Raw genomic sequence first — 18,595 nt, forward strand, 5'->3', positions numbered from 1 at the left:
ACACATCCACAACCCACGGATAATAACCTCTGTGTGCACAGGCAATGCTCCAGGCAACGCTCAACCGAGCACATTTTTTTGGAAAGAAGCAGTCCCACATCCCCAGGCCGTGCTGGGACACGGTGGAGGTCACAGTGCCACCCGCGCTGCTGCTGCCCTGAGGTGATGGGTGCCACCAAACCCCGCTCAGCCCCTGCTCTGTGCAGAGGGGAACAGGGACAGAGCTCAGGGCATCCTAGTGGAGGGTGCCCCTGCCCATGGCAGGGGGTTGGACTTGATGGCCTTTAAAGGTCCCTTCCAGCCCAAACCGTTCCGTGGTTCTGTGCCTTCGTTTTGACTCACATAATAACGCTCCGTAAAAAGTCTTGGCACTCACCATATGAATATTTAACTACATTAAATCATGCATTCATGTACAGGTTATAAATAGCTGCTGTATACATTTTCTCTCCCAGAGAAGCAGAGCCATCCCACTCCTGTGCTCAGAGGAATGGGCTCACTCGTAGCTTGGAGAGGAGGAAGGAAGCAGATTGCACTTCCCTGGGGCAGGGGGAAATGAGAACAAACCCACTGACAGACACAGGGCACGGCTGTGCTCAGCAGCAGGAGACTGAGAACAGCCTAGACTGTACAGTGACAACCACACACAGAGAACGAGACGTCATGGATCCGGAACACCACTAAGCAGGACCTGTAAACTGATTTACAGCTGCCAGGAGAGCTGGGGGAGGATCGATGTGCATAGACCAGGGTTTCGGTTCCCCAGGGATTCACCGTTTTGGAGCCTGAAAGGTACCAGGACCCACCTGCTCTTGGTGCACCTGGGTGGGTTCACCCTTCACAGTGGTGTGAAGGACCTTGGGATAAACACGGTACAGTTGGGTTTTGAAAGTATTACTCAGCACTGGCTCACTTGGAATAAGCTGAGTTCCAAGTGAGTTGTCAAATACTCTATTCTGCAGTGCTAAAATTTAAGCCCTTAAAATTTTCCCCTCTACGAAAGCAGATTGTCAAGAATCCTGACCAAACACCACAGCAGGACCACGACAGCACCGCCTCTGCCGGAACCGCCGGGACCTTGCGGCCCCACGCCGGTCCCTGTCCCGCTGGAAGGACAGGCACAGCCCTCAGGAGGGAGGAAGACAAAGACATGGCATTCAGAGCCATCACCTCGTGCAATGAACCCACTGCAGTGTTTGTTCCTGCAGGAGGAAGGTAAGTCAGGTGTTTACGCAGTGTCAGGTTCTCTCTCCGCACAGCACGGCCTGTGAAGCACCAACACCCCTTCTCTGAGCAAACTCCTCCTCTGATACCTGCCAGGTCAGTCCAGGACCCAGCCATGGCCCCACTGCCCCTCGCTGAGCACCGGCCCAGGATCCCCAGCCACAGCCCTGCTGCCTCTTGCTCCCCTCACCCCCCATGCTGAGCATGAACCCTCCACAGACAGGACCGAACTCACAGAGCACCTGGGCAAAAAGGCTCTCCACTCTCTAGGGAACAGGGGAGAATTTGGGGAGCAGAGCCCTCTCCCAGGTAAGATCCTGCTGCAACACCACCTTTTAGTTGAAAACCAAACCCATCTGGAAGCAGCTCTGGGCTGGAAGGTCATCCATCCCTCCAGCTCCCGTCCTGACACTGCACGAGAGAAGCGAGTACAGACTGTCAGTTCAGAGCTGGGATTTGCATTTCCCTGCTGCTTTGGACGAGTAAATCACTGCCAGGAGAAAACCACTTGGCCAGGTTAACCAACCAACCAACCCAGCTGCTGCACAACAGGAGCTTGGCACTGCACATCCCAAACCACCCACAACCCCTGCCTGGACTTCACTTGGCACTGAAAGACTCACCCACGTCATGGAGCAGTAACAGGAAATCACACATCAAGCTCAACAAAATCAAGTTCAGCACAAATATGAAATATTCAAGTGGATTAATTAAAAAAAAAGTACAGTGAAGGAATTCAGCCCAGAGCAAATTCAGTATTCCCTTAAACAGGACAATCCTGGGAACACAAAGCCCTTAATTCCAGCTGCATCACAGGGAATTCTCACATAAGCTGCTCTTTAAACTCAAAGCAGCATTTCTCTGATACAGAATTGTAAGCTCACACATTATCACTGAAGTTAATGCCCGAGTGGACCTTGGGAGAACCATGGGAAAAAAAAAAAAGAAATAAAAAGAGTCAAAAATCCAGCTGGCAGGTGAAATGGGATTGTATAAAACTGGATTGAGCATTGGCAATATTTCCGAAAAATTAGGATAACTTACAAGTTACTTGAAACCCTGGACATGCTGCTTCAGAGCCAACCAAAATAAACCAGGAGATTCCTTCACCCTCTCACACATGGAGATTCCAGGAAAATTCCAGGAAATCCTCTGTGCTGAGGGGCAGGAGCAGCTGAAAGCATGGGCCAGCATGGAGGGACCAAAAGATTCAAAGCTTTATTTTTATTTTTCTTTTTTTTTTTTTTAATAAAGTTAACAGTAAAACAAAATTCACAAGCCTTCCCCTCCCGAGCTGGTTTCCTCTTCACACACACAACACACAAACAGAGGCTCCAACCCAGAAATGAAACTGCTCTAAGGACAACGAGACGTGATGGAGGAGGAGTCTGGGGCTGTCCGTATTCGAGGTTAAAAGAAGCAGATCAGGTATGTGTGGTTTGATTTGTGTTTGTTTGCTTCTTAGCCAAACTGGAAAAAGAAATTTCCAGGACCAGAAGCTGAAAGAGAAAACGGGAGAGATATCAGGACTTTCCAGACCCAAAGACAAGACAGTTCAGTGCAATCCGAAGCAGCACACGGATGCCCACACACACCTCCAGAGCAGAGAACACCCGGCGCTTGTGGCTCTTGAACCCAAAAACCACCAGAACCAGCCACCAGCTGAGGCTGTACAGGCAGAAATTCCCAAGCAGCACATCCACTGGGAGCCCCAGCTGGCCCTGATTCCGTGTACTTACGACTCCAAGGCTGGCAGGAGCACCCCCCTCACCTACCTTCGAAGCTGAAACCTCCCGGCCCGCCGAAGAAGGCCTTGAAGATGTTATTTGCATCAAAGTCTACAGGGAAGAGAAGGAATTCATGAGCTGCAGGGAAGCAGCCAATTACACTCCCACAGTTCAGGAACTGTCAGTTCACCGAGAGGGTTTCAAAGGGGGCGGAGCGGGGACACAGGGTTGGATTTGAGCCCTGCCACAGCAGCAGCAAACAGGTAAAAGCAGCTGTCACAGGGAGAACCTGTCAGGAGGCAGCCTAAGGGTTTGGATAAGCATCATTTAGGGATCCACAGTTACACTACTTTACATGTCCTGTGATAGATTTCTGCCTAATGGCAGCCACTGCCCACCAGCTCAGTCAAAGACAACATCCACCAGTAACCCAGCCAGTTCCCAACTGGAAACACTCAGTGCAGCTCTGCCATCCCAATGCTTTCAGCAACCAAACTGAATCAATTCATGGAATTATTCTCAATGGGAGGCTTGCTTTAGGGCCTAAGGCAGACTCTTAAGGGTCTGATCCTGTTAAAGGCTGCCATGGCAAAATACCACAAGGAACACTGACCTCCCATGTTCAATCCATCCTCTTCCAGATCCTGCCCGCTGTCGTAGCGGGCCTTCTTCTTGGGGTCTGACAGGATTGTAAAGGCTTCACCAACCTCCTTAAACTTCTTCTCCTCTTCTTTCTGTACTTCTGCACTTGCCCCACTGTGTCGGTCTGGGGATACACACACGAGCAGGAAGAAGCTTTTAATTTCTAGTGCAAATGGAAAACATTAAACATTTCCACGCTCCTGTCCCAGCACATGGTCTAGACCTGTGGGGTCAGAGCTGCTATTTGTCCAGAAATTCCCACTCCCATATGCATTCCTTCCTCAGTGATGGCTGTGCAGGGCACATAGGGACTGCTGTGGGTACCTGGATGGTGCATCAGTGCTCGTTTCCTGTAAGCCTTCTTGATCTCATCTTCAGAGGCATTTTTGTCCACCCCCAGGATTTTGTAGTAGTCTTTCCGTTTGCTCTTTTTCAGTTCCACCTGTGCGTTCTTTAGGAGCTGTTTGTGTTCTGGAAAGGAGCACAGGGCCAGAGGAGAGGGGTTACTTTTTCCTTCTCACTTCAGGCCACTCAAAAAACAAGGGGACAGTTAAAATGAGAACCGAAACCGGGTATTCTGAACTCAGTGCACTGTCTCAGCCAAAAACTCAATTATCATCTCAGCACTCAATGCTGGGAGAGAAACCAGACCTGAGACAAGCATTTCCAGTGCTTCCAAAGGGCTTCTCCATACTGTCCTGCTGGGGTAAAAGGCTGCAAAACTGAGAATATTGTGGGGGAAAAAAGGCAACAACAAAAAAATTGGTAGTTAAGGGAAAAGTGTGCACACACACAGAGTGCCCATGTGCTCACCTTTTGTTTTCTCTGTCTGATAAACCTTCTCATAGTCTCTTACAGCATCTTCATATTGTTCCGTGTCCATGTAACTGTGGAAAGAAACACTGGTGGCCAAGGTGTCCTTCACAGGAACATCAGAAGGGGTTCAGTACAGCTCTCTGGGTGGACATGGATTAAGGGAAGAGAATCATCAGAGGGGCCCACACAGGACCACTGCCAGGGAGCTACTTATGGGAGCTTCCCTCCTCTCCTCAGCAGAGTAAGGAACAGGAACGAACTGAGGACCCCTCAGTGCAGAACCTTCCACTCAGTTAAAACTCCAGCCTTGCCACCCCGTCCCTCAGAGCTGCCAGGAGGACCTTCCTGCCCACACACCTGCTCAGGTGCACTCACCACTGTGCCCTCCTCAGGTACGCCTTGATGTACGTGTCGTCCAGCTTCACCGCGTTCGTGCAGTCGTCGATCGCTTCTTCGAGTTTCCTAAGCTACAACGGCAGGCAAAAAGTGAGCACATCCCAAAACAGAGAGCAAACCCTGCATCGTTGCTTCTAGGCAAATGAAAAGCAGTGTGAAGAATCTGGGGGAAATCTCACTGGTTTCCATGCCTAGGAATGTTTTGTTTGTTTTTTTTTTTTCAATTCCTCCAAACCTCTGAACTTTTGTTTCCCTTGGAAAGAATGAGAAGCTTGGCCAGTGACATGGCAGACATGGTGCTTCTGTGTAAGAAATGCACTCAAAAACAAGGGTCTTCCTGAAAACAACCCCAATTCTGTGTCCAAGCTAATTCCCAGACAGCAAGATAAACTTAGAAATATTTAAAAGAAATTTTTTTTAGAAAAAGAATTGGTTTTTTTTTCAGACACAAACAGCCATGTAAGACACCCATTACATTGTCTCCAGCTCATCCCACTGCCCAGGTTTTGGGAACAGCCTGTGCTCTCTTGACCAAGTGCTGATGTCTGGGGAGCAGCATCAACAGAGGGACAGCTGAGGAGGAATCATGCCCAGAAGACACAGGGTGGGGACTGGGAGCACTGACACATGACTGACTGTTTCTCTGGATACTGCAGGACTAAAATTCAACAGCAAAGCTGGAAGAAATGTCCAGGGGCTTTAAATTAGGTCTTTTTTTTTAAGATCAAAAACCAAAGCAAGACATTACTTACAAGAAGAATTAAGAAAATAAAGCTGCTCATTCCCAGGAAGGAGAAACAGGGACAGGGATGCCTTTTGCTGACTAAGGGAAGGCTACAGCACGTCCCTCCTCTAACCTCCCACTCCGTGCAGCCCAAGTATTTGAGTTTTGTTTCTGCAGGAGTCAACTGCTGGCTGTTGGGAACTGACCCAAGTGTTGTGCCAGCACAAATCCCTGACACACTGCCCATGGCCCCAGACAGATGCAGCTGCCCAGCAGCCAGAGGAGCCTGTACTTCCCAGGACAACTGATTTGTGGTTTATCACTGACACGGTGAGGGAGATGACAACAGACACCTTACCTTTGAATTAACCGTCCCCCTGTTGCAGTAGAGTTTGGCATTTGTTTTGATATTATTTGGGTCTATTCCTAGTGCCTCTGTGTACAGTTCATACGCTAGTTTGTAGTTGCCTTTCTTGAATGCTTTATTCCCGTCTTCCTTCTTCGCTTTAAGTGCTTTGGCATTCTGAAAGGAAACACGCCTGGGTCAGGACACAAGGGCCCTCAAACTTAACAGTTTTAATTTGGTTGCAGACACTGCTGCACTAAAGGAACAGCCAGCGCCAGTTCCAGGCATTCTCCACAGGAAAAAGGATGCCTAATTTTTAAGATGAGAACATGACAGTGCAGTAAAATTATGGATTAAAATAAAAGGATTGGGAGCCCACTTGTTGAGGGCTTATACATGAGAACACATTAGAAAAGTCAGTTGAAGAATTACACCAGGGAAGGAGCAACATGAAGGAACAGTGTTAAATGCAAGTCAGGCTGTGGGCGGATACTGGATATGAAAGTCAGGAGTTCCTTTAGAAATGATGTATCTGGGAACAAAGAAGAGTGAAGGGGAAGCAGCTTCAAAGTGTCCCAATCTGCTGAGAAACTGCTTCTGGCAACTTGGGTTTATCTGGTTGTCTTTGGGAAGGGCTGGATACCCTGCCTGCTCCTGGAGATCCGGGAACAGTAACACTGAGGGAGAGAGAAGGGATTGATCCAGCAGAATCAAGCTGGGTGTTTGCTTTACAAAAAAACCCCAAATCCTGGTAATTTTGCTGTCCCTTCTCCACCACTTACCCGGCAGGCAAGACAGGCCTTCTCGTGGTCCGGGGCCATCCTGAGGGCCTGCACGAAGAACTGCACGGCCTTCTCGATGCAGTCCTCGTAGTACAGGCACAGCCCGCGCACGTACAGCGCGTCGGCGTTCGTCGAGTCCATCCGCAGGATATCGCTGCAACAACAGCAGGGAAGGAAATGTTCCCCATTCCCGCCTCCTCCTGACTATCCACAAGCACCCTCCTCTGCTCCAGGTATCCAGTTATTTTATCAAGTCCACGGTATAGATAAGCCAAAAGGATGTGATTCTGCTTGAGGCAGGATGGTTGGCTGGGAACAGGGGCTGGATGCAGCTTCCCAGGAAGATTAACGGGGATAAACTCACACATTCCTCCTCCCCCTCCTCACAGTGTGCATTAAGGGCTATTTCTTTTTTATATTCCCTCATTTACCCCGGGTATGGAGCACAGGCAGCAGCCAGGACATGCCCCCAGCCCTCAGACACTCACCTGGCCACGGACTGAGCCTCGGGGTACCGGCCCAGCAGCGCCAAACACTCGGCCTTGAGGATTTTGAACCGGTGACACGCGGGAGCAAACTCCAGAGCACGATCCATGCAGAACACGACCTGTGGCGGGAAAAGCCACGGGCATGAGCACAGCAAAGACCAACGGCCTAGTCTGAACGGCTGCACCACGCTGGGGATTTGTGCTTGACCGAGAAGGGGAGCGTGGCTGCTAGAGACACATTCACTGGAAAGTTTTCCTCACGTGCAGGTTTTTTGTCTTTTAAAAGTGCTTTGTGTGCCAAGATTTGAGGCACCTGATGTGTTATTGTGACAGAGCACTCCACAAGACTCAAAGGACACCTGTAGGAGGTCCACCCCTTTAACTCTTCTAAACTGTAAGCCCTAAAGAAAGAGTCAAAGAGGACAATCCTGCCCCTGTTTCCTGCAGTATAAAGACACTTGGAAGGGACAGCAATTCAATAGATTGAGACAGTCTGGACTGGAGAAAACACAAAAAAGTACAGTATAGGAGGCTGATCTTCCACTGGCCTGCCAGCCATGGGCAGGGTGAGCTAATGGGTCTTTTCCACCCCTGCTCTCGGCGGGGACATCTGCACGAGAACGGGGCATTGTTCCCCAAGGTTCATCTGCTCCCCGGCCCGTGACATCACGGGGCCCTGCTGTGGGAAACACTGTGCTCCAGAGCCAAGGGCTCCTGGGAGAGGCAGGAGCAGGAGCAGCTCTCCAGAAACAAAGATCACGTTTCATGTGAGCCTCCCCCAGTGAAGTGGGACCAAGGGAACTGAGGGACAAGACACGGGACGTCCAATACAGGCACGGCAATTCCTGCACAGGAGATTCAGATTGACCACACATCCCATTTGCTTCTCAGAAACAAGGGATACAATGATGGGATTTACCCTTCCAAAATCTTGAGCTTGGCCTAAGAGTCAGTGACCTGAACAACGAGCTCAGTGTGCCAGACAATCTCCTTTCTGGGCCAAATCTGAGCCTTACATGCATCCACTGCACAGAAACAGTTGCATGAGAAGTGCTTGGTGCCTTTCAGATTTCATGCTGTTGTTTCTTGCTCTATCAGGTTAGTACCAGCTGCATCCTCTTACAGCCCTTGGGAAGAAAGATTTGGAAACAGTAAGGAGAGTGCCCCAAGAAGATCTGCATTCCTCCTTGTGTGACTCTCACTGGCACACGGCCTGCCTTTTTTTACTTTTTTTTTTTTAAAGAGTTGAGAAAGAAGAATCCTGGATATGCATTTTAGGAATAAAGCTTGATTAAATGCTGCTGCTGAGAAATTCTGTCTCAAACAGCTCATTCATGGCTCCACTCATCTTGCAGAGCAAACGGTGCCAGAGGACACTCAGCCTGAGCCAGTCACCTCCTCACTTGTCATTTAATCAGTGCTCAGGGAGCACAAGCCCCTTTCACAGCTGACACAGTTCACCAGCCAGCCCTGCTTTAGCAGATGTGGCACAGCACCTCCCAAACACCCAGCAGGGAAATCAGCCACACACCTGGCTGCACAGGTCAGGTCAAATATGTCAGCTCTTATATAAGACCAGAGCAAACAAGTTCATCTCACCTTCCTGAAATCCCGTTTCTCAAAATCCACTTCAGCTATTTTTTCATACTCGAGCACGGTCGTGGCGTTCTTCAGCTGAAAGACAGAACATAAAGGTGCTGCAGGACAGTCTCTGCTCTGAAATGCCATCAAGCCAATCCCTGAGGTGTCAAGAGCCAAATCTACTGCAGACTATTGACTGATAATGCAGATGACACGAATACTTTTGCTAGCATTAAAATCAGTTTGAAATCAATTGACCAAACTGGTAGCCCAGGAAAATGTACCCTGTGAAAGGGACACAACAGTGGCAGCTGCCTTACACCACTCTCCATTTCTCCTCTGGAGAGCTGGGGGAAAAGACCAGCTCAGCCTCCTCAGCACCTTCTGGGGGCCAGTTAGATCTGAAGACCCTCTTACCTCCTGCTGTGCCTGCGTATTCTTATGATCCAGTTCTAGAACTCGTTGAAAGCAGCGGCTGGCAGCCATGGCGTTCCCTAAGGAAAGGTGGCACTTCCCTTCCCGCAGATGGCCCTGGGAACACAGACAAAAGGCAGCTGCAAGAGCTGCAACAGGTGCAGACAAGGTACTGAACGAAGAGCCCCAAGTTCTCCACGTACCCGCACAAAGCTGTCGTCCAACCTGACCGACTGCTGAGCATCCTCCAGCGCTTCTCGGAACCTCCCCAGCATCATGAGCGTGGCAGCTCTGTTCCCATAATAACTGGCATTATTGGGACAGGTATCTGGGGACGATGCAAGACTCACTGTCAGTGTAATGCAGCAGCCACACGGCTTGTGGCACTCATTAAGAACATCGGCCCCGACTGGCATTATCGATCTGGTGACATTTCCCAAGGTAATTAAAGCAGGCAAGAAGTTTCCATCCAGCATGTACTGTCAGAAACCCTGCTGGTGTGTTTGAAATCAGTAACCAGCTCTGATTTCTAGACATGGTGTTCAGCATAGATTGATATGGCCATCAGCTCTTCTCACCTATGGCTTTCGTGTAGTAGTTGTACGCCTCGTTGTAATCTTTCTTGGCATAGTACGCGTTTCCTTGCTCCTTGAATGCTTCTGCTTCTCTGAAAGGAAGCAAAACACCACATTTTCAGAGGGATTGAGCACCAGATTCTGACCACGTTGACCATTTGACCCCCAGGCAACCTCAGTATAACTCTTCAACGGTCCAAATGCTTGTAGGTGGTTGCTGTGAGATCTCAGCACACACTGCTCAGGGGAAAGCAACACACCTCACGTCCTGCTGGCCCTCAGATACTCCAGCCCTTTAGCCAGGTCGCAACTGGCTAAAAAACAGGGAGAACAGGGATATTTCCTGGTCAAATATTACAGGGATGCAATAGCAGGCTAAAACCACCTTTGAGTCTCCTCAGAGAGTCCACCAGAACTCCTTGGTATGGGGTTTATCCAACAGCCCCCTCCTGTGAGGTGTTGCACCACCTCAGAGCTCAAGAGACAGCACTGCCTCTCTCAGGAGTGCCACATGCTTATGAACAAAGACCAAGAAGAACAGTTTCCACATTCAAAAGACAGCTAAATCAAAAAGAAATATGGGTGCAAGCCTCCAGCAGAAGCTTGGCACTGCCTTGGCAACAGGTCCAGAAATAGTCCTCACACTCAAGAACAAGCGTTTGCAGAGACAGTTTGGGACCTTTAAAAACACACAACATATGGTTTAAAGCAGCTTCCCTTAAACTCCTGAAAGCACAGCTTTCCCTGAGAGAAATGAAACCCTTCTCTCTTCCCCCATCTCCTTTCACCCTTCCAGACACGCAGTCCGAGAGGGGAATGCACACCACAGTGCTGGAGCTGGGAACACCAGCAATGCTCTGCAGGCCAACCAGGGAGAGAACAATGGGAATTGTGTTGGAACAAGTTCCCATGTTTTCAGCCTCACTCAGGCTGCCCTTGGCCATTCCCACACAAGCGCCTCATGCAGGGGTTGTTTTCAGTGAGGCATCGCAGATTTCCCAGCTGGCAGAACAATGGACACAGGGAAGTGTGCTCTTCACTTTCAGTTTTGGCTTTTGCTCAGTTGAAATGGGATGGTAACAACTGCAGCAGAGCAAAAGGGCAGCGAACACACCCACTGCCTCAGGGCTCCCGGGTCAGCTCCTCCTGCTCCTGCTCCAGCAGCCGATTAACTCACTCATGGGAGACAGGGCACTGCCATCCCTCCATCGCCCCAGCCCTCCCAGCATCACACCTGAGGCAGGTGCTGCAGCCTGGCTCCTCCTCAGGAGCCAGCACCCACCACAGCACCCTCCTGGCTACATGATCCACAGCAAGGATCGCCTGCGGGATGGATCCATATCACCGACTCTTCGTGACTGAAATGCTTCCAAACACAACCACCTCCTTTGAATATTACAGATCAAACATCCAAATACAGTGGAAGAACTACTCAGCAATTCTGCACTTCTGGAGCCTGGGCAGTAAGAAACTTCTTTCTGTCATGGTAAATGGAAAAGAAAACCACAGATCCTGTGAAAGCTCATTCCCTCAGAAGGCATCTGTTACACAATTTGAAGTGTGAACAGTCTTCATGGCAGAACTCACCTAAGCCACCACTGCAGCCCAGCCCAGCAGGCCCCAAGTCACAAGTCTTTTAGCAATTTTTACCTGTCATGTCACGAGGAATCACTGCCTAATAGACACGGATGAAGGCTGGGTGCCAGAGCATCCCATCTGCAACAAACTGCTGGGAAAACAGGAGAGAGAAAACAGATCCATGCAAAACCAACTTGCACAAAGCTCTGGCACTCTTGAGATGCCAGAGAAACACCCCCACGCAAGGATTACCGTTTTCTCCTCTTTTTTTACTGGCCCATTTTCCTTTTAAGCATTTTAACACAGATGCACGAAGGCAAAGGAGCTGCTGGAGCTGCCAGGCTGGGCCCGAGCTCCCAGCCCTAGGACAGAAGCAGCTCTGCCCCGTTGTGCCCCGCTGACATAGGAGCACACAGAGCACACAGCCCTTGTTTACCATGGCTCTGGCTCCAACAAGGAGAACTGCAGCCCCTGATCTCACTGGGGATTGTTTCACCCCAAACAGATGCTGCGGCCTGAATGAGCTCATTCTGCCTCCCGCGCCGCTGGGCCCTGCGCTCCCCACTTGCTACTTTTGACACCGAAGAAGAATCGTGCTTTGCTAAAAATACATCCCCCAGCTCAATGGGTGGCTTTGTGGCAGGGTCAGTGTCTTCGCGGGGCCGCTCCACGCTGGGCGCAGACACGGGGAAGGGCAGCTCCAAGGAGCTGGGGAAGAAGCTTGTCTTTCATGGCTCACGTGCACCACGGGCGCAGGAGGGGCTGGTGACTCTCCCTGCGAGCGAGGCAATCCTTTTATTCTCTTTCATAGTAATTTTGGTTGGAAAATACGTCCAAGATCATCGAGTCCCACCTGTGACTGATCACCGGCTTGTCAACTAGACCGGTGCACTGAATGCCACGTCCAGTTGGACACCTCCAGGGACGGTGACTCCCCCACTCCCTGGGCAGCCCCTTCCAATGCCTGACCACCCTTCCTGTGACAGAATTCCTCCTGATGTCCCACCCGGATCTCCCCTGGCACAGCCTGAGACGCACCAAGACAAACAGCAGCTGTGTGTGCCGACACTCCCTCGCACGCCCAGGCCCCAGGACGGAGCTCGCTGCCTGGCTGGTGGGAGAGGAACCAGCACCAGGCTCCTTCTCCTCCCCATGCCCTGCCAAAAGCTCAGCCCCTGCTCCTTCCCAGCACAGCAGAGAAGCTGTCCTGCGCACAGTGACAGAATCCCACGCTTGCCTAACAACTCCTGCCTCCTCCTCAGAGCTTCCACACGCTGCCCCCGCTCGAGTGCCGATCGTGGCTTCCACCCTCCCACTCCAGCTCCCAACGAGAGTCCCACAGATCCCCCTCGCAGGCACCTGATTTTCTGTCACGGGAACCTCTGGGTCGAGGTGTGCTGGCACAGCCCCTGGGCAGGGACAGTGCCAAGGCAGTACCACCACTGACAGAAATCCAGCACCTACCTAAGCAGGTGGCACAGTCGCTCTCTCACAGCTCTCCTGACCCTCACTCCCACTCCACCGCCTGCCTCTGTTACGAAACAGTGACAAAATCCTAAAATAGCCATGATTTAAGGAAGGGTCCAAAATCCTGTCCTGGCCAAGCAATCTTTCCTGTGAGGCTCTGACAAAAGGAGCACACCTGCCTTTTCTGAGCAATTCCTGCAGAGACTTTTTTCTTTAATGGGATATGGTGTGTTTATCCAGCATTTTTGGGGTGAAATCCCACCCACATTCTCAGCTGTCAGATGTTACTCAGCTGCTGGAGTAAAATAAGTTTGGTGATCTCAATTCGGTTTACAGCAGGCAGATGTCTAGAGTTTAAAATTAGCCATCGTGTTTGCCACTGGACATACAATACTCCCCCTCCCTTCTTCCAGCACTTGGAAGAGAAGCCAAACACTCCCTGTGCCAGAGAGACACACAGGGTGCACTTTAGGGACCTTTCCTCAGGTGAGGTTTGACACTGAGTGAAGATTTAGAGAGATAAAAGAATATTTTCCTCCCCCCTAGAGGGTGGTGGGGCACTGAACAGGCTCCCCAGGGCAGCGGTGACACACACACTGCCGTGTCCCACACGTGATCCCCGGCTGGGCAGTGCTGACCCGCCGGGGCAGGGCAGAGCTCGTTTCCCGGCACATCAGCTCCCCCAGCGCGCCGGGTTCGCTCTGTGCAGCAGCACAGGCACCACAGCAGCCACTCACTGCAGCCCCAAGCCTGGGAAACCTGAGGCTGGACCTACAGAATCACCCACGGGAACGCGGCAGCAACCTGAGCCCGCAAGGCGCACGAACCCCCAGAACGCTCCCTGTGCCTGAGGGCGAACTCAGAGAAGGCCAAAAGAGCCACAAGAACCAAAATGCACCACAAGAAATCCAAGAACTGACCCAAACCTGCCCTGCAGCCAGGAGGGAGAACGGCAGCTGAGCCCCAACTTTAATTGTGCTGTTATGTAATTCCCGGAGCTCGGAATTAACCTAATTCCCAGCAATGGCTCCACCACTCCTGGCAGGCCCACAGCATAACTTTTGTGAGATGAGAACCCATGGAAAGGTCTAGAATCAGCCAGAGACTGCTTTTTTGAAGGAAGCAATTTCTTTTGAATGAAGGAAACCAGACAGCCGTAGGAACGCCATGGGAAAACAACTGCATTTACATCATGATTCACCCCTAGAAAAAGCAAAGGAAAAGGCTGGAACTGTAGGTATGGATCACCTTTTCCTCTTGAATAAAGCAACTGCCTAAGTCAGACATTCAAATGCTCTGCAGATGCACAGGGGACCAAACAATTACAGGAGCAGCTCCTGCTGCTCCTTGTATGATCATAAGATCATCATTCCACATAAGTAAAATGGGTTGGATTTATCACCTGGGAAACCCAAGTGCCGGAGAAGCCTCACCAGGATTCACCTCACTTCGTGGGAACTGCGCTGGAAAAGCCTCTTGCTGCTCACCAACACCCACTGAGCCGACCAGTGACCCACAGGCAGGCCATGGCCAGAGCCTCCAGGATTCCCTGTGGGAACGACGATCCCCCACGGAGGCACCAGCGCTCCCCAGGTCTGCAGCAAGGGCACCGCAACCCCACCACGGGATTTTCCCAACCCTCTGAGGTATTTCTTTTCAAGAGGCATCCACATCCTCCAGCGCTGGAGGAGGAGGAGGAGGAAGATCCAGCCTGGAGCACGCACGGGAGGCAGAACCCAGCGCTGCCAGGAAGATGACAAGGAAATTCTCCCTGGCAAAGCTCCAGGGACCCAAGCTCGCTGAGCAGCTGGGAGCAGGGAAAAACTGCTCCCATGGGTGAGAAACCTTTAAAATCGACGAGGAAACAAGTGAGTTTTTGGGGTTGGCCCAGCCCTGCTCATCAGCTGCTCTGCGCTGATGCACTAATGGATAAAATTAACACAATTACATCAACCCTTTCCGCCAGGACCCCAACAATCCATGAGGCAGCAGCAGACAATAATTATCCTGTGACCACACTCCATTCCTGTGCCCCGGACACCCTGGGAGCCCTCTGGAACGTCTGCAGCTGCTGCAGGACTTTAAGTTACAACTATCCTGAAATGCAGATCTCATTATCCCAAAAACATGAAAAGGAAACATTGTGAAGGCAATTTGGAACATTCTGTAACTCCTGCCTGCTGAACCAAAGGAGGTACAAGGCATGGTATGGCCAGGGAAGGAAGGGTCGCTGCCAGCAGACACCTGTGCCTTCAGCCAGGCTTTTACCTCTGGGAATTTTTACCATTTCAAACACCACACATTTCCCTCGCCCAGGGGCAGGAATGACGTGCCCACACAGGGCTGTCTCTGTGAGCCTCAGCCAGGTGCCTCTTCAGCAGCTCCTCCTTTCCTGCTCAGCAGGCCCTCCCCAGGGAGCTGCTCCTCCAGGCCTCAGCTGCACAGAACCCTCAGGCCACCAATGGGACTCTGAAACCACTTTTGCTTTTGTTTCTTCTTTTTCATTCCAATGAGTAATTCTCAGGAGCCGTTCCCTCCCCTCCTACAGGAACTACCCAGGGAGATGAGCCCAGTGCCCACCGCTGGGGACATGGACCTTCCCACCTCCTGCCCTCAGCGCTCTAGCTTGCCCACTCCTGGGAGGAAAAACCTGCGGGAAGGGTCAGGATCCCAGTGCCCCAGCCTGGGGGGAACGGTGTATGGAGCACTGCAGGGACACGGTGCTGGAGCTCCAGAGGGATGGAGCATTCCCGGGGCAGGGCTCTGCCCAGGGTTTTTTCCCCCGTTATCCACAGCAAGGCAGGAGGGGACAAAACCCATCACAGGACCAGGGAACGGGACTGGGGTGATGGAGCAGCAAAGAGCGTCAAATGTAGGAGTCTGCAGCCTCCCCTTCGGCAGCTGCTCAATCCTCCTCCTCCTCCTCCGCGAGGGGAGACCGCGCTCCGCCGGCACCGGTGTGCGGGCTCGGGGCAGAGGGTGTGAGCTGCCCTCCCGGGACACACGGGTCAGGGCCGGGCCCGGGCGGATGCTCGAGTGCCGGTGCACACCGAAGGCCGCGAGAGCGCACCGGGAACACCCGGGCGCGCCGCACCCCAGCTCCGGCGGCTCCCACGGCCGCCACGGCCCGCCCGGAGCCCCCGGGGAGCGCTCCCAGCCCGGCCGAGCCACCTGCGGCCAACCCCGCGCCGCAGCCGCGGCCACCGGGCCCCGCGGTGCTCCCGGCCGCGGCCCGCCCGCCGGGAGCGCGTCACCGGCCGTCCGCTCCCCGCCCGGCCGGCGCCAGGGCCGCCGCGGTACCTGCGCGTGTCCTCGTCGCCGTCGGGCTCGCCGGGCCCGTCGGGCGCCGCCATCACCACATCGCACTCGGGCTCGGCCGCCGCCGCCGCCATCTTACCGCGCGGGGCTGGGCGGGGCCAGCGCCGGAACGGGCGGGGCTCCGCCGGGGGCGGGGCGGGGCGGAGACCGCCCGCCAGGGGGCGCCGGCGCTCGGGCCCGCGGAGGGGAGGGGGGGCGGCAGCACCGGGCACGGGGCGGGGCTTACCGGCGCCACGCCCCTCCCTGCGGCACGGCCCCCGCGGTCCGCCCGCCCGCTGGGGGGCGCTGCGGCGCCGCCTCCCCCAACCCCGAGCCCCGGCCGCGCCCGCCCCGCGGTGAGCCCGGGGAGGCGGGATGGGCAAGAGCTGCAAGGTGGTGGTGTGCGGGCAGGCCTCGGTCGGCAAAACCTCCATCCTCGAGCAGCTGCTCTACGGCAACCATGTGGTCGGTGAGTGCGGGGCCGCCCCGCCGCTCCCCGGCCAGGCGGCGGCCCCGGGCGGGGCTGTCCCTGCTCACCCCTGAACGCGGGAGGTGCGGGAGGGTACCGGAGGGGCGGCTCCCCGGGCCGGCCCCCCGGCAGCGTCCCCACGTGTCCCCTGCCCACCCCCGCCAGGCTCGGAGATGATCGAGACCCAGGAGGACATTTACGTGGGCTCCATCGAGACGGACCGCGGGGTGCGGGAGCAGGTTCGCTTCTACGACACGCGGGGGCTGCGGGACGGGCTGGAGCTGCCCAAGCACTGCTTCTCCTGCACCGACGGCTACGTGCTGGTCTACAGCACTGACAGCAAGGAGTCCTTCAAGCGCGTGGAGCTGCTCAAGAAGGAGATCGACAAGTCCAAGGACAAGAAGGAGGTGAGTCCCCCGGGGGCAGGGGCTGCAGAGTGGGGTCTTCTCCCCTTGAAAGGCTCTCACCTTTGCTCCAGCTTGTCACAAGACGCTGACAGGTCCCTGGTCTGTGAGACGCAGCTGTCACGGCCTCTGTCCTGGGATGCTCTCTGAGCCTACAAGCGCTCGACAGCCCGTTCCACTTTGGGGCTGCTTTGAGACACACAGAGCACAAGAGGAGGGCAAGGGAGCAATGGGACTGTGGGGTTTCAAAAGGTCTTGACATGCAGGGGATGTCGGCAGCAGGGCCGGGCCCAGGCGGGGGTTTCCAGGCAGAGCTAGGCAGCCCTGCAGTGGTGCCCTTCTCACACTTTTGGAACAGGTCACCATCGTGGTTTTGGGCAACAAGTGCGACCTGCAGGAGCAGCGCCGGGTGGACCACGAGGCAGCCCAGCACTGGGCCAAGGGCGAGAAGGTGAAGCTGTGGGAGGTGTCGGTGGCTGACCGGCGCTCGCTGATCGAGCCCTTCATCTACCTGGCCAGCAAGATGACGCAGCCACAGAGCAAGTCTGCGTTCCCCCTGAGCCGCAAGAACAAGGGCAGCGGATCCATGGATGGCTGAGCCTTCCTCCCCTTTCCCTTCCGTTGCCACCTCCTCTTCCTCACCTCCCTGCTTCCCTCGCTCGCACACCTCCTGCTGAGCCTGTCTGGTGTCACGGAGCCTGCGGGAAGCAGGTGGCAGGAGGAACAGTCGTCCCAGGGCTGGGAATGGTCCCTGAGGATGAGAGAGGCGGTGGGATAGGGACCACCCTTCTCCCTGCCTGGCCTCTGCACTGTGGGAGGTGCTGCAGGAAGGCTGGGAATTCACCCAGTGACCCCTCTGCTCTCAGGTGCAGGCGGGGAGGGGGTGGCAGAGGAACAGGCTGGCCGGCACCTGGGGACCAGCTCTGTGGCCGGGCCAGAGAGAACAACTCCCTCTCTCTTTTCTATTTCCTGATACCACGTGGGAAGAGCCCCTTTGCTGGCCCTGCCTCCAGCCCAGCAGCTATCCCTGCCCTACCCCAGCTGGCTCTGCACTGCAGCTCCTTACCTGGCAGTGCCCACTGCTGCTTTATGCACAGGAATATCCAGGCATCCTGCCCCAGGGAATGCCTAGAGTAGGGCAGGTGCTGTTCCTGAGGGCAGGGTGCCCAAATCCACCAATCCAGCTCTCCTCTTTGTGGGTACAGACTCAGCCATGATCTTGAAACAGCTGGGACTGTGCTTACCCTGCACACCTGGATCCCTGGAGGAGCTGGGACTCTGCTTACCTTGCACACCTGGATGCTCTCCCTGCCCACCTGTCACGGTGCTGCCTCCTCTAAGAACTGCCATGAAACCAAAGCACAGGTGTCCCAGTGCTGTCCAGCAACACCAGTTCCCTTGGGGTTGACTGGACGCAGGAAAAGAAATGACAAAAAGGATGCAGGAAAAGAAATGACAAAAAGCCCTGGCCTGTTTATATTTGTTCCTTTTATTTACTGAGTAACACAATAAAGCGATGAGATTCGATTATCAAAATATTTTCCTTTTTTTTTTTTTTTTCCCAACAGTTATAGTACATCAAAAAAATATACAGTGAACATTACAGGAGGGTACTGGCCAAGTCCCTAGAGTCTGGAGATTCCGTTTGGGGTTGGTTTCTTTTTT

The 18,595-nt window shown here is 53.6% G+C and overlaps 2 protein-coding genes across 3 annotated transcripts; one reads left to right on the forward strand and one right to left on the reverse strand.

Annotated features, from left to right (window-relative positions):
• Nucleotides 1-1,900: 1,900 nt before the first annotated feature.
• DNAJC7 (DnaJ heat shock protein family (Hsp40) member C7) lies at nucleotides 1,901-16,172 on the reverse strand. The gene is made up of 14 exons (XM_027896042.1): nucleotides 16,061-16,172; nucleotides 9,719-9,807; nucleotides 9,344-9,468; nucleotides 9,144-9,257; nucleotides 8,745-8,819; nucleotides 7,146-7,264; nucleotides 6,658-6,811; nucleotides 5,888-6,052; nucleotides 4,785-4,876; nucleotides 4,407-4,480; nucleotides 3,918-4,064; nucleotides 3,565-3,717; nucleotides 3,000-3,062; nucleotides 1,901-2,723 (listed from the first exon to the last, which is right to left on the reverse strand). Exons 1-14 carry the CDS (start codon nucleotides 16,150-16,152, stop codon nucleotides 2,686-2,688), a joined length of 1,500 nt encoding a protein of 499 aa, XP_027751843.1. The 5' UTR covers nucleotides 16,153-16,172; the 3' UTR covers nucleotides 1,901-2,685.
• Nucleotides 16,173-16,390: 218 nt separating this feature from the next.
• NKIRAS2 (NFKB inhibitor interacting Ras like 2) lies at nucleotides 16,391-18,363 on the forward strand. Of its 2 annotated transcripts, XM_027896057.1 has the most exons (4): nucleotides 16,391-16,526; nucleotides 16,692-16,769; nucleotides 16,867-16,933; nucleotides 17,289-17,506. In XM_027896057.1, exons 1-4 carry the CDS (start codon nucleotides 16,433-16,435, stop codon nucleotides 17,383-17,385), a joined length of 336 nt encoding a protein of 111 aa, XP_027751858.1. In that variant the 5' UTR covers nucleotides 16,391-16,432; the 3' UTR covers nucleotides 17,386-17,506. The 2 variants fall into 2 exon arrangements, with proteins under 2 accessions (XP_027751858.1, XP_027751857.1); XM_027896056.1 differs by having other exon boundaries at nucleotides 16,692-16,933; nucleotides 17,289-18,363.
• The last annotated feature ends 232 nt before the right edge of the window (nucleotides 18,364-18,595 follow it).

This window comes from Empidonax traillii, unplaced genomic scaffold (genome assembly GCF_003031625.1).
Source record: "Empidonax traillii isolate 1590-97213 ecotype Southwest subspecies unplaced genomic scaffold, ASM303162v1 scaffold476:size613836, whole genome shotgun sequence".
NCBI lineage: Eukaryota > Metazoa > Chordata > Aves > Passeriformes > Tyrannidae > Empidonax > Empidonax traillii.